This window comes from Rhincodon typus, chromosome 6 (assembly GCF_021869965.1).
Source record: "Rhincodon typus isolate 14 chromosome 6, sRhiTyp1.1, whole genome shotgun sequence".
Classification (NCBI taxonomy): Eukaryota; Metazoa; Chordata; class Chondrichthyes; order Orectolobiformes; family Rhincodontidae; genus Rhincodon; species Rhincodon typus.
In genome coordinates, this window is record NC_063337.1 from 30,907,335 (window position 1) to 30,922,206 (window position 14,872).

The 14,872-nt window shown below is 39.9% G+C and overlaps 1 protein-coding gene across 1 annotated transcript in view; it reads right to left on the reverse strand.

The window, feature by feature from the left end:
* The window catches only part of b3glcta (beta 3-glucosyltransferase a), a 156,399-nt gene that overhangs the window by 20,726 nt on the left and 120,801 nt on the right, over nucleotides 1-14,872 (reverse strand). The window contains exon 12 of the mRNA XM_020529584.2: nucleotides 9,679-9,778. Within this exon, the coding sequence (XP_020385173.1) occupies nucleotides 9,679-9,778 (100 nt within the window). The remainder of the gene's footprint in view (nucleotides 1-9,678; nucleotides 9,779-14,872) is intronic.

A 14,872-nucleotide genomic window follows, 5' to 3' on the forward strand; every position in this document is an offset into this window, starting at 1 on the left:
TAACTAAGTATCTCATTCTAGAAACCATTCTCAAGTGTCATTTTAGAACCTGCTTTCATCTTTTTCCATATCTTTATAAGGAAAAATGTAATGACCAAAACTGGACATATTTGTTCAAGTGAGGCTGAACCAATGTTTTATACAGGTTTATCATAACTTTGTACTCTTACGTCTCTACTTATAAAGCCCAAGATTCCAAATTATTTTTTAAACTGTTCTCTCACTCTGCCTTGTCTCCTTCAGTGATTTGTGCACATATACTTAGGGTGTGTTTATTTTACTTGCCTTTAGAATTGCATCCCTTGTTTTATTTTGACTGTCCCCATTCTCACCAAAATGCATTACTTCATACTTTGTATTAAATGTTACTTATCTGCCCATTCCACCAACCATTCGATGTTCTTTTGACATTTTTCTGCCTCAGTTCGCAATACTTCCAAGTTTCTTTATGTAAATCTTTTAATTCTGTCATGCACTTCAAAGTTTAGGTTCAGCAGAGGTTGTCTCCCCATATCCTTTGACTCTCGTAGAGACCAAACCTCTGTCTCTCCCAGCCTTACATATATTCAATGATGGAACCCTCAGAGGTAAAGGATTCCAAGCCTTTTGAATGAAGTAATTTCTCCAAATTTCGGTCCTAAATAATTGACCCATTATTTTGAGGTTGTACCTCAATGTTTTAGAATCTGTGACCAGTGTAAACAATCTCTCAGCATCTATCCTATCAATCCCCTTCAGAATCTTGTGTGCTTCAATGAGATTACCTGTTATTGTACTAAATTTAGGAGAATATAGACCCAACTTGCTCAGTGTGTCCTCACTGAAAAACCCCATCATTCTTATAACTAATTTAGTGAAGTTTTACATTACCTTGTCTAATTCAACCATACCTTTTCCTATCAATGATTTAGATGAGAAGGTATAAAGCATGATTAGTAAGTTTGCGGATGACACTAAAATAGGCGGTATCGTGGACAGTGAGGAAGGTTATCAGAAATTGCGGCAGGATCTTGATCAGCTGGGGAAATGGGCCATGAAGTAGCGATTAGAGTTTAATATAGATAAGTGTGAGGTGTTGCATTTTGGAAAGTCAGATCAAGGTAGGAGTTTCATGGTGATGGCCTTAAGGAGTGTAGTGGAACAGAGGGACCTTGGTGTTCAGGGGCACAGTTCTCTGAAAGTGGAGTCACAGGTAGACAGGGCAGTGAAGAAGGCTTTTGGCACACTGGCTTTCATCAGTCAGGGTACTAAGTTGGGAAGCTATGTTGCAGTTGTACAGGATGTTAGTGAGGCCGCACTCGGATTATTGTGTTCAGTTTTGGTCACTTTGCTGATAGGAAGGATGTTATTAAACTGGAAAGTGTGCAGAGGACATTTACAAGGATGTTGCCAGGACTCAAGAATCTGATTTGTAGGGAGAGGTTGGACAAGCTAGGACTTTTTTCTTTAGAGCATAGGAGACTGAGGGGGAATCTTATAGAAGTGTATACGATCATGAGAGACATGGATAGGGTGAATGCACTCAGTCTTTTTCCCAGGGTTGGGGAATCTACGACTAGAGGGCATCAGTTTAAGATAAGAGGGGAAAGAATACATGGGAACCTGAGGGGCAACTTCTTTTACACAGAGGGTGGTACGCATGTGGAATAAGCTGCCAGCAGAAGTGGTTGAGGAGGATACATTAACAACATTTAAAAGGCAATTGGTCAAATACATGGATAGAAAAGCTTTAGAAGGATATGAGCCAACTGTAGGGAAACGGGGTTAGCATGGATGGACATTTTGGTCGGCGTGGATCAGTTTGGGCCAATGGGCCTGTCTCCGTGTTGTAGGATTCAATGGCTCAATGACCAAACTGCACACAGTAATCCAGATATGGCCTCACCAAAATCCCATACAATTTTAACAAGGATATCTTTATTTCTATACTTTAATCACATTGTAATAAAGGCCGACAACCATTTGGCTTTCTAATTGTTTGCCACACCTACATGCTTAGATTCTGCGTACCTTGTGCAAGAGTCACTTTGAATTTCAAATCTTACAAGTTTCAATTCTTTTGACAAAATATTCTGCACTTCTATTCTTATAACCAAAGTGAATAATTGTATTTCCCTACTTATCCTTCATTTCCAACTTTTTGTTCACTCACTTAACCTTAACTCTCTTTGTAGCCTGTGTCCTCTTCACAGCTTACCTTTCCAGTTAGCTTTGTAACATCAGCAAGATGAGATGAAGTGACACAGAGTAATGTATCTAAGACTTAATGTAGATTCAAAATTGCCGAGGCCTAAGCACTGACCTTTGTAGTACAGTCTGTCTTACATTTCTTCCTTAACACAGGGATGACATGGCGGTGCTGAAGTAGCAGCATTCGGGCTCCGGCTTGTCTGCTGCATTCTTCCGTCCATTTCTCTTTTTCTTTTTTCTTCTTCTTTTTCTACTTTTTTCTACAGTTCTCTCTTACTTTTGCCCTTGGGGAGCTCAGCTGCAACGGAACCAGCAATATCTGTGATGGCAGGAAGTGTGGGCCCAGCGGTAAAAGATGGCGCTGGAGCATGGCGACTTCGGCATTGGTGGGCCTAGTACAGGACTCAAGGCAGTGGTGGTAGCACTGCGATTGACAGTGGCTCTGATGTCAGCACTGGTTTAAAGGGTTATGCTCCTGCATTCGTTAAGGAAGGTTTTGAACTCTGATACTTCAATTGATTCCAAGATGGCGGCGGCAGTGTCGGTGAGGCGGGCCCAGCAGCAAGTGATGGCTTGGAGAATGACGACTTTGACGTTGGTGGGTCCATCGCAGGCAGCAGCAAGGTGCAGGACTTGAGGCAGTGGTGGCGGCACTGCAACATTGGTGGGGCCAGTATTTGGCAGCGTTGGTGAATCTGGCTCAAGACTCTTGGCGGTGGCAGTGAGGGTGATCTGGACATTTTCTTCTCCTTTTATGTTTCTTTAATTTCTGCTCTTGTTTTTAATTCTAACTGTTGTATTCTAAGACGGCTGGAGACAATCAACTTAGGAAACATCATAAAAACTGAAAGAACTGCGGATGCTGTAAATCAGGAACAAAAACAGAAATTGCTGGAAAAGCTCAGCAGGTCTGGCAGCATCTGTGAAGAAAAAGTCAGAGTTAATGTTTCGGGTCCGGTAATCTTTCCTTAGAACTTCCATCATACCAGCAATATTGACACAAATGTGAAACATCACCGAGATACACGAGGATGCTGCCTGGTTTGAACGAATATAATGAAGACAAACTTGATACTTTGAAACTGTTTTCTTAGAACTGGGAATACTCAACAGGTAAGGCAACGTTTGTGCAGGGAGAATGTATGGTTTCAGAATTAGAGAAAGTTAAAGGCTTCACAGATCTGAAGCAAGAATGACGTTGGTAGGGGGAGGTGCTCTTATTAAATCCAGCCATGGCCCATCTCCTGCCTGTCCCACGTGTTACAGTTACCATTGCAATTTTACCAGTTGCAGAGGTGGTGTCCAGATAAGCATCTACTTGTGGGCCAAATGAGGCCAATTAAATGGAAATTGATGCTCATTTAAAGGTCTCACTCTGCCACTGCTGGAAATTAAATAGCAGTGAGAGGGGAGAAAAGACATATCTCACTATAAAAATCAAAAACTACAACAACCACAACCATTCACACGTCTTCCATGACTTCCCACAAAAACGTGCACAATGGTTAGCTACACAGTTCCACAATATACTGTTCTTTATTCAAGCAGAGTAGGCCAGGTGTCTTGTCTGACAACAGCTTTCATCTTCAAGATTTATGGATATAATTATAACCAACAGTTATTCTTCTACAAACCTTCTCTTCCTTTATGGAAGTCCTGATGACGTAGCTTTCCAGACTTCCTTTCCAACCAACCAATAGCAACCTGGTTCATAGTTTGCAGACCATTGATGGAGGAGCACCAACTCTTTAGTATCGTCATGCTATTCACACTGTTTTCCAGATTTTAGACCTTTTTAATCAACTCAAAAATTGCTTCCAGGAGCTCATGTCTCCCTTTCTACAAAATTGAACTCTTCTTGACAATCACCTATTTCTTTTCCTCACAAGAATTCAGTGTGCTTCTCTTTGTGTCTGCATTTATCTCTTTACCCTCCAGCTCCTCTATTTATAAGCTTTCCTTTTCTCTCTACTGTAGTAGCTTCTATGTCTACTGGTCCGTTAGCATCATCCTGCATTTCCTTCCTGTTGGCACTGTTTCCAAGTCATGGGTTACCAGATCACATTGACCAATATTTCTTATGACCAAAGGTAATTACAGCGTTTGCTTTACAGTTAAGGCCCACTCTTAAAAGTTACTTTCAAACATTTCAAATATATTCCGTATTTTAAAGAAATTACAAATTTTCCTTACTGCGCTGCTTCCAAAATGTCATTGTATAATGTTGAATTCAATTACAAAGGAAAATTCTGCAGATGCTAGAAACCTGAATTTAAAAAAACAGAAAATGCTGGAAAAACTCAGCGGGTCTGGAAGCCCCTGTGGAAAGAGAAACAATTAACTTCAAGTCAGAAGAAGTCATATCAGAAGTGAAACATTAACTCTGTTTCTCTCTCCATAGATGCTTCCAAATCTACCGAGTTTCTCCAGCACATTCTGTATTTATTATTGTTAACTCAATGTCTTTATAGAACACCATAAAATGCTTGAACAAAAGATGAAGTGTTATTCCTTAAGCTTTCGCTGAGCTTCAATAAACCAGTTTAGGAGACCAAGGGTAGAGCAGAATGGGGATGGGGAATTAAAACAACAAGCAATCTGAAGTTTAGGATCATGCTCAGAGATAGATGCAAGTTCACCATAGCAACATTGTGTGTACCCAAAATACAGGAGAATACAAATAAGTGAACACTACATCTAGAAGGCATGTTTGGGGCTCTGGCTCTTAGGAATGGAGCACTGCAAAGGGTGATGTTGCATTTCCTGTACTTGTATGGGTATGTTTCATAGAAAGGTGAAGGAAAGATGAGGGTGACTGAAGAGTAGATATGAAGCCGATCAGTTGAATGTTGAGGCTAGTCAGGTGTCAAGTAAGGACAAGGGGAACCCTGCATTGTCCTAGCAAAGCGGGGAAGGTTTGAGGGCATACTAGTGCAGGAAACAGGACACAGTTGAAGACCCCATCAAACATGGGATAGGGAAATTCTTGGTTAAGGATAGAAGAAGGAGGCACTGATTTGGATTACTGCATTGCCTAAACAGATTAGATTTTATTGGAGGAACTGGGCAAAAGGCAGAATCCTTACAGGAAGCAAGGACAAAGGATGTACAATCAAGGTATCTATGGGAAGCAGTGGGTTTAGAGTAAAGTATGAAGTGGTTTGATAAAGATATTTCAGACAAGATGACTTCAGACAGAATGGACAGATTGTTTCTTGTCATTGAGGTGTACTGAACAAGGGGACATCGATAAAAGATTAAATATAAGAAATTTTAAAATGACAACGGGAGAAATGTTTTCTGAGGATGTGAAATATACTACCACAACCCACATCAATTTTAAGAATGTCTTAAATGGTGGTTGAAAGAAAAGGTAATTTGAAACATGATGTCAGAGAAGGTCCTGAGGTTAGGACAAATTCTGTTGTGGATGATAAACATCAACATGGAATAGATGAGTTGAAAGGCCTATTGTATGTTAAGATTCTATAAAAGTCTAACAAAGATGGGGGGAAAATACATGTGAAGAAGCACAAAATTGGACCTTGCAGCCGAGAATGGAGATGGGAAAATAATCACTGTGATATTCTCTATAAAATATTTCTATGTTATATCATTATTTAAAAATATATAGTTGGCTAATTCATGTGTATTTAAAGCAGAGTTTTGCAAATTGTTGCTATGTTGCATTGGGATCAAATTTTAAGCAATACTCAATATTAGCTAAGTCCAACTATTAGAGAACATTTCCGTTAGTTATTGTCTTACAAGCAAAACCACATCATAGGTCAAAGAGTTCTCTAATTTTTTAAATCATTTTGTGCGAAAAGCAATGAGACAAAATGAACCTGATTGTATTGGTTACGGCAGTCACAAACAGAGAGTCACTCTACAGAAAAGTTCAAAACACTTTAGCAGGAGACTGAACTCCCTCTGTCTAATAGAAAACAGATAAATAGGAGCTAATGTGTAAGCAATGCACTGGTCACTGTTCTGTCCACATACCTCCAGGCATTTATTTAATCCAGAAGAATGTAAATTTAATGGTTCACTGCTCTCCTGGAGGTAAAGTGGCAGGACGCATTCATTAAATCTGGCGGTCAACAAGAAAAGGTCTTGTACGGGAAGTGGTCAAGTTTTCTTCGAAGGACTTGAGTAGAAGTGCTGAAAATTTAGGCTGATATTGGTCCAGGGTCTCAAAACCAGGGATATGATGGGCCAAATGGTCTCCTTTCATTATGTAAATTTTTTAAGGTGTCTGAAATTTCTACCCATGAAACCCTCCTAAATCCTGACTGTGACTGACTTAGTGGTCTCCAGGTAGCCAGATCTTCACTGGCCAAAAGCTGGCTAACTGCTTGACACTTTGGTTGAGCATTTGATCGGTTCAATATAAATGATGCACTGGTATTAAAATGGAACACTGTCTTCATCCTGTTCTTGGACAGGGGCAGCTTATCTACATGACTTGCAGGCTTCTACGCTCGGAATTAATATCACTTTTATCTGAGGCCTGGTGTGATAGCGTTGAGCCTGCGAATGACATCTCTATTCATTCAGATTACAGAAATAACTAACTTAGTACCAGCATGTTAAAGAAGAGAGGAAGATGTGTTTTTATAGTGCCTTTCTCACAATTGCGGGATGTCCCAAAGTGATATGAAGCTAACGAAGTGTAGTCCTTTTTGTTATGTACAAAAAAAACAACTAATTCATGAAAAGTAAGATACCACAAACAGTCATTGACCACATCAACTTTTCTGAGATGGTAACTGAGGGATAAATATTAGAAAGGACACCAAACTTAACTTTCGTGCCCTTCCTAAAATAATACAACAAGATTGTCAGGGGTGAGATTGGCCTGATGACAGGGTCTGAAAATGTTTTTTGTGACAAGGAATTATAGTACATAATTGTAGCACATTTTATAATCTGTACTGAAGTACAAACACTAAATACTCCTAGGCCACTTCAAATAAGAGAAGTTATCACACTCAAGTGGGCAAAACAATTGTGGACTTGGCATCTTTTGTTAAGAACATGGAATGTGAATTTATACCAAATCACCAGAGTGACCTCAGCATTTCAGAATTCAATGCAGTTGATGCATGGTCTTGCTACATTATGTGTCTATGAAACAAAGCAAGAGACTACTCTACACAATTTTCCAATGTGATCTAATTTTAACTCACCACCATCTTTAAGGGCAATTGCCGACATTCCATGAATGAATATACAGACGCCAGCAAAAACAAAACAGCAATAAAGCAGCACAGTAACATAGAAAGAATGTTTATGAGCATATTAATTAGAATTAAGTATATTAATGCATGTGTATCTCATGTAACAAATCATATCATTATGAAAATCTACATTTTTATAGGACTTTGTCAAAATGACAATATTTTATATCTTCACGTAGGTTTTGACCAGCTCTTTGTATTGCTTGTGGAGAAAAACAGTCTATAAACACCTTTCTCCTCTCCACCCAATCCGGTTTGGATGAGCCCAGCTTAAACAAAAGTCGTGAAGCTCAACACCATCCTGGACAAGACAGTCCTGGACATTCATCCACCAACTTCACTTCCTCCACCACAGAAGCACAAAATGTATGTTCTATGTACAAGATGCAATGCAGCAACTCACCAATGCTCCTCAAACAATTTGCCGTGCCCCTAGCCATGGTATTCTAATGTAGCTACATACATGTGGAAAATTGCCCAGATATATCCTGTACACGAAAAGCAGGACCTATCTAATGTGGCTAATTACCACTGGTTTACTTGCAGTCATCAGTAAAGTGATGGATGATGTCTACAATAGTGCTATCAAGCAATATTTGCTCAGGAATAACTTAGCTCAATGTTTGGATTCTGGCAGGGCTACTCAGCACTTGACCTCATTGGTTCAAACGTGCACATAACAGTTGAATTCAAGAGATGTGGTGAGTGTGAGTGCTCTTGACATCAAGGCTGTATTTGACCAAGTATGGCATCAAGGAGCCGTAGCAAAACTACAGTCAGTGGGAATCAAGCGAAAAACTCTCTGCTGGTTGCTATCATACCTGGCACATAGGAAGATGGTTGAGGTTGTTGGAGGGCTATCTCTCAGCTCCAGGACATCTCTGCAGGAGTTCCTTAGGTTAGTGTCCTCAGCCCGACCGTTATCAGCTTTTTTTATCAATTACCTTCCTATATTATAAGGACAAAAATGGGGATGTTCGCTGATGATTGATCAATGTTCAACTACATTTACAACCCCTCAGATACTGAAGCAGTCCATGTCTAAGTACAGCAAGAACTGGAGAATTCCAGATTTGGGCTGAATAGTGGCAAATAGCATTCGCTCTACATAAATGCCTGACAAAGTCCATCTCCAACAAAAAAGAATATAACAGTGGCCCCTTGACATTCAACGGCATTAACATCATTATCAACAACCTACAGGTTATCGTTGACCAGAAACTGAACTGGACTAGCTATATAAATACTGTAGCTAAAAGAGCAGGTCAGAGGCTATGAACTTGGCAGCAAGTAACCCATGTCCTGTCTCCCCAAAGCCTGTCCACTATATACAAGTCACAAGTCAGGAGTGTAATCCCAACTTGCCTGAATGAATGCAACTCCATAAACACACAAGAAGCCTGACACCATCCAGAACAGAGTCCACTTGACTGGCACCACTTACACAAACACTTAGTCCCTCCACCATCAAAGCACAGTAGCAGCAGTGTGTACCATGTGAAAGATGCACTGCAGAAATTACCCAAGGCTCCTTAAGCAGCACCTTCCAAACACACAACCACTTCTATCTCGAAGAAACTTCCAGACCCATGACTACTTGCATCTAGAAGGGCCACAACCTGCAAGCTCTCCTTCAAGTCACTCACCATCATGACCTGGAAATGTATTGCCACTGCTTCAGTGTTGCTGGATTAAGATTCTATAATTCCCTTCCTAATGACACTGTGGGTCTACCTATACCAAATGGACTGCAATGATTCAAGAAGGCTACCACCTTCTCAAGGGGAACTAGGATGGACAATAACGGAGAGCTATACAGGAAAGAAATGTAAGCAGAAACAAAACGCTGAAAGTCTATCATTTGGATTACCTGACAAAATATTCTTAATATCCAGTCCCAGTTTGTAATGATATACTTTTTCACCATATTTTACAATATGTGATATTTACTTTCAGCTACTTATATGTCAGTTTTCTCAGGGATTGAAAACTTATTTTTATGAAAGCAAAATCTGATAAATATTTCTTGAAAGTCAGCTATGATACAAAATTGGGCCAAACACAGGCAAATGGGACTACTGTGGGAACATGGTCGGGGTAGACTGGTTGGACCGAAGAGTCTCGTTTCCATGCTATATGACTCAATGACTATGACTCTATGTAGCTGAACAGTAATGTTTAAGGATTGCAACTTTTCAATTTTCATATGCAGAGTTAGAATTTGTTTTAATTCTATTTACAGTACCTTATTAATGTGTCATCATCCACAATCATGAGCCAGGGAACCTCAGGAACAGCACGACTCATGAATCGTTCCAGAATAGCAAACGTTTTGCCACAGTGCCCTGTAAAATATAAGAAATCAGAAAACATCTCATTAATTTGCCTCATTGAATGCCTTGAATCTTAATACACACTAAATAAATATAGCATTTTTATACAATGTTTGTTAAAATGTGTCCACCATGTTACATAACAGTAATTCTTTTCCAGAAACAACTTTTTATATCTGGGTTCACCGGAACAGGAACTCAGGAACACTATCCTTGAGCTTTCTTTCTTTCTCAAGTCATAGTAACATGTATTGAATATAACTTCAATGCTCCTGTTTGTGTTAAGTAGGATGTCGTAATGTTATAAATTTTATACAGGAACCCAACTTGATGACGTCTTGTTTTAATAGGAGGCAAGTTGAAAGATCAAAGGATGAATGCACAAATAATATAAGTGTCTTTGCAGCACTATGAAGGTCCGGAGGAGCAGGGGTGCCTTCATGTTAAAAAAACCTCTTCAATCTCGATAACTGTCCTTTGCCCCGATGATCTCTAATCCTTCCCAAGTGATAGTGTCAGCTTTCCTGAGACCCTGTGATCACCCATGAATCCCCCACCAGCCTACCACCTATAACAATTTCTCAAATGTTTCAAAACAAAGCTAACATAAATTAATATGCACAGCAGCTGCTATTTGCCTCTAGCAATCAATATGGCATACTAATTATGTTCAAATCAAATACTTTCACACACAACATTCTACCTTTGTCTTGCTAAGCATAATATTGAAAGGGAAACCTTAATTCATACACACAGGTTTCAATGTTATGAATGCTGAACTTTGCAAGAAATTATATTTTAAAATATCCCTTTAATTTAAAAGAAAACAGAGTCCTGGGAAGAAATATACAATTAGAATTCCTGATAAACACCTCAGTTTGGGGTGATCCAGTTATCATGGGAAGAGAAACACAAACTAAACTCACTGAGGTGTCAAGTAGCAGTTCAACACTTTTCACAATATCTCACACTAAGAAAGTGTCGTAGCCGAGAATAAGCTACTGCTTTGTGTTAAACACCAAGTGGGATGCTTTTAAGAATTTGATTTTGAAATAATCATGTGGTGGCACAGAGCTTTAATATCACTGAAAGAGAATGTATAATTTGACACGTATCAAAGCTTTTCATCAAGACAATTTGCAAGAATGCTAAATAAGGAGAAAAAACTGTAATTATACTGTGTGAAAGGAGAGTGCTGATGAAGTGGCTAATGTCCATGTATTAATTTGGCATTATGAGTCTAACCACCAATGTATCATTCAAGAAAGCCATAGACATTTGCACTGTAGCACTATATCATGGCAATGTAGACCCACCACATTGTGTGAATAAATAGTCAATGAACTTATGAACTCAGCAACTCACACAGTTGTGTTCAGTTTTAACAGCACCAAAGAGAAGACATTGCCAAGAGCGTACAAACAAGATTGTAGTTTACGGTTGAGACTTCTATAGGCTATCCAACAGTGAAACACTCTCTATATACATATAAAATGCTTAAACTTGACTAAAAACCAGGCCATCATGCTTTGAGACATTGAGAGCAGTACTGATGGTCAAACAGTTTGTTATTTTTAAAACTGCTAAACGGTGATATTTTAGTCTCTTTCAGAATAAACCAAGATAAACTCACCAAAAAAGAAAACAATGAAATGTTATTTTAAAAGCTTCTAAACAGACCTTGAGAGTCTAGAAAAGCAAATGTGTGTCAGTCAATATCCTTGTGACTTGATAAGCACAATTAATTACTAGCCAACAAAGAACTAAAGCTTACTAGCTGAAACATTGCTGTCTCAGTCAATCTAAACCAAGCTAGGCTGATGAAAGCCAGAAGGACGTGCACCCAACGTGTTGATGGTAATTTAACTATATAAGAGTAAGTAATTTCAGAATTTCAGACAAGAGAGGGGGTGAGGGCTAATATGGTAAATCACTGAAAAAAACCACAATCATAGGAACGGGAGGAGGCCATTCAGCCCTTCAAGCCTCTTCTGCCATTCAATGAGATCATGGTTGATTTGTGGCCTAACTCCAAAAACCTGCCTTGGCCCATATCCCTCAATATCTTTGCTTAACAAGAGATTTTCAGATAAATCAATGTGGAACTGAACATTTGCAGATGATTTAGAGACAACATAGTGTGGAGCTGGAGGAACACAGCAGGCCAGGCAGCATCAGAGGAGCAGGAAAAGTTGACTTCTTCAGAGTCCAAAGCTCCTTATAAACTCAACATCCTGTGCCTTCTATCACTTGGTTAACAGTATATGGATTGATATTGTATTGTGAAAGAGTAGTTAAAATTTTGCATGGCTAACTGAATCTTTTCAGTGAGATCTCATTATTTCTGTAATTGTCAACTCAAATCTCTAAAACTTGTTATGACCAAACAGTCAATTGGTAGTACAGAACTTGAATGACGCTGAAAAGAAAGATGTGTTGCTGAAATTTTCCCTCTTTCACACATCAGAACAAATGGAAGAAGGCCATATTTCAAACCAGCAATCTATACAAGAGGAAAAAAGGTTGCTGAATGGTTGGCGCGATTGGATGAGGCAATGCAATGGAGAAAGCAATCGGGAACCCCAGTACAAACACTTTGAAATGTGGCATTCATGCATTTGTCCTGCTAACTGAATAGAGAAGAGGAGGAGTGGAAATATTAACTGAAGAGAATGTTACCATGATGCAGAAAAAGATATCCTGGAACAGTCAAAGGCAAATTTTATTTGGTCAAAGTTAAGTAAAAGAAGAGATACTACTACTCTACAGGGTGAATCTTTTAGGTCACTTTTGAATGGATACAATATAGAGGAGTACTTAAGCAGGGTAACTACAGAAAGGTGCAAGAACATTTCAGTAGTGATAATGGACATCAATGGTCTGAAGAGAAACTGGGAGAGTAATAGTGTAAAGAGCAGAGAGAGAAAGAGACTTGCTAAAGTGCGTTCATGAGGATGTTTTTCAATAGTATGTTTCTGGCCTAATCAGGATAATGTTAATATTGATCTCTCTCTCTGCACCCTCTCGGCAGCTCTAACACTGTATCCTGCACTCTGTTCTGTTACGCTGATGCACTTGTATAGTACAATCTACCTGTAAAGCACATAAGACAACACTTTTCACTGTTACCTCAGTACACATGACAATAATTGAGATGTTTAAGATTAAGATCATCTTAAAATGATTAAAATTATTAAAGATAATTTAATCTTAATTAAGATTAAAATTAAGTGGCATAGACAAGGTAGACAGGAAACAGCCGTTCCCTTAGTTGAAGGGTCAATAACAAGTAGGCATAATTTTAAAGTTAAAGGCAGGGGGTTTAGGGGGGATTTGAGGAAAAACATTTTCACCTTCAGGCTGCTGAGAACCTGAAATGCACTGCCTAGGAAGATAGTTGAGGCAGGTACCTCATAACCTTTGAAAAGTACTTGGATGAGCATGTGAAGTGTAATGTTCAAGGCTATGGGCCGAGTGCTGGAACGTGCAACTAGTGTAGATAGGTCAGTGTAGACTTGACAGGCCGAAGAGTCTGTTCTGTGCTGTATGACCGTAGGTTTGTTGATGAAATTGGCCACATGCTCTGTGCTGGAAGAGATCGGCTCTGAGATGAAGCAAAGCCATCCATGCTCCTTGATACTGCATACAGGCTTCATGGCAGGCTGCCCAGTTTGACAATAATTTTGGCATGTGCACTAATCAACCTGTTGCATCAATTTTCTTGTCTGAGTCCCCTGCAGACAGTCCCCCTCCAGTGAGCTGGCGTTTCTTCTTGTCCTGCCTTTCACTTGGATTAGCATACTTGTGCTTAGTGTCCCACACTTTGTAGAACCCACCTCTACATAACCATTGCTGCAGGCTAACTTTAACTAGTATACTATGTGTTCCATGCTGCTGTGTCAACTTATTGCATAATGTGAAAAGTGCTGGCTGCTTGCCAAAATCATTACAACTAGCAGACAGCATCCACTTGTCTTTTTCAGAGATCAGTCAATTTATAAATAATTTTAATCAATGTGTTCAGAAATGTCATTACACACCTTTGAAGCAGGTGGGACTTGAACCCAGATCTCCTGGCCCAAAGGTAGGGATACTACCACTGTACCATATTTATCACCTTGCATGCTGCAGTAAGGATTCTTCAATCTGATTGGTTAAGGAGATGCACAGGCCCAATTTTCTACACCCTGGAGGTGGGAAGGGGAAATAATTGGGTAAGTTGATTTTTGCAGCGATACTTGCACCCTTCTTGCCATCTCAGTGATCAAGTGCTAAGCAAGAAAGTCCACTGGAGGCCGGCAGACTGCCAGCAATTAAGGTCCTTAAATGTTAATTAATGGAATCCACTGGAAACCAGGGCAACATTCCTGCCAGATCGGTGTGGTTAGGGATGGGAGCATGGTGCCACTAACAAGGGGGCATCAGCAGCTTCTCTTTGAATCTGCTCAGCAGCGACGCTAATTTCTCACCAGGCACTGGTGACTTGCCAATTAAGGGGATTATAACCAATTAAATGCCTTATTGACGTTACGACTCACCTCATTAATTCTCTTCTGGAACTGAATGCAATTCAGGACTTCGAGTTCTTATGAGAAGTCATTGGACTTGCAACATTAACTCTGCTTTCTCTGCATAGATGTGCCAGACCTGCTGAGTTTAGCCGGCAATTTCTGCTTTTATTTCAGATCTCCAGCATCTGCAGTTCTTTGTTTTATCATCTGGTTAACAATCAGCTTCCTATCATACCAAATGTGCCGAACAAGCAAGGCATCGAGAATTCTCCAAATAGAATTCAGAGCAGGTACCTGGCAACTTCAGCTTGCCACTTGGTCCAAAGAACCTCCATGCTGCACATCGGGTACCAGAATCTAAGGACATGCTCCATGGGTAAGGGTCTCACATAACCTACGTCCATTGACATGGGCATTCAACATGTGCTACCCTCATGGCACATCTTCAATACACTCACAGGATATTTCTACACTTCAAAGCTGCACCTCAGGTTGTAGCAGCAGCAGCAGCAGCCACCATCATTGGAATGTCGCAGCAAGGACACTGAGCACTTAGGGACATGCACCATCTCATGGACTGGGCCAGACCACATGT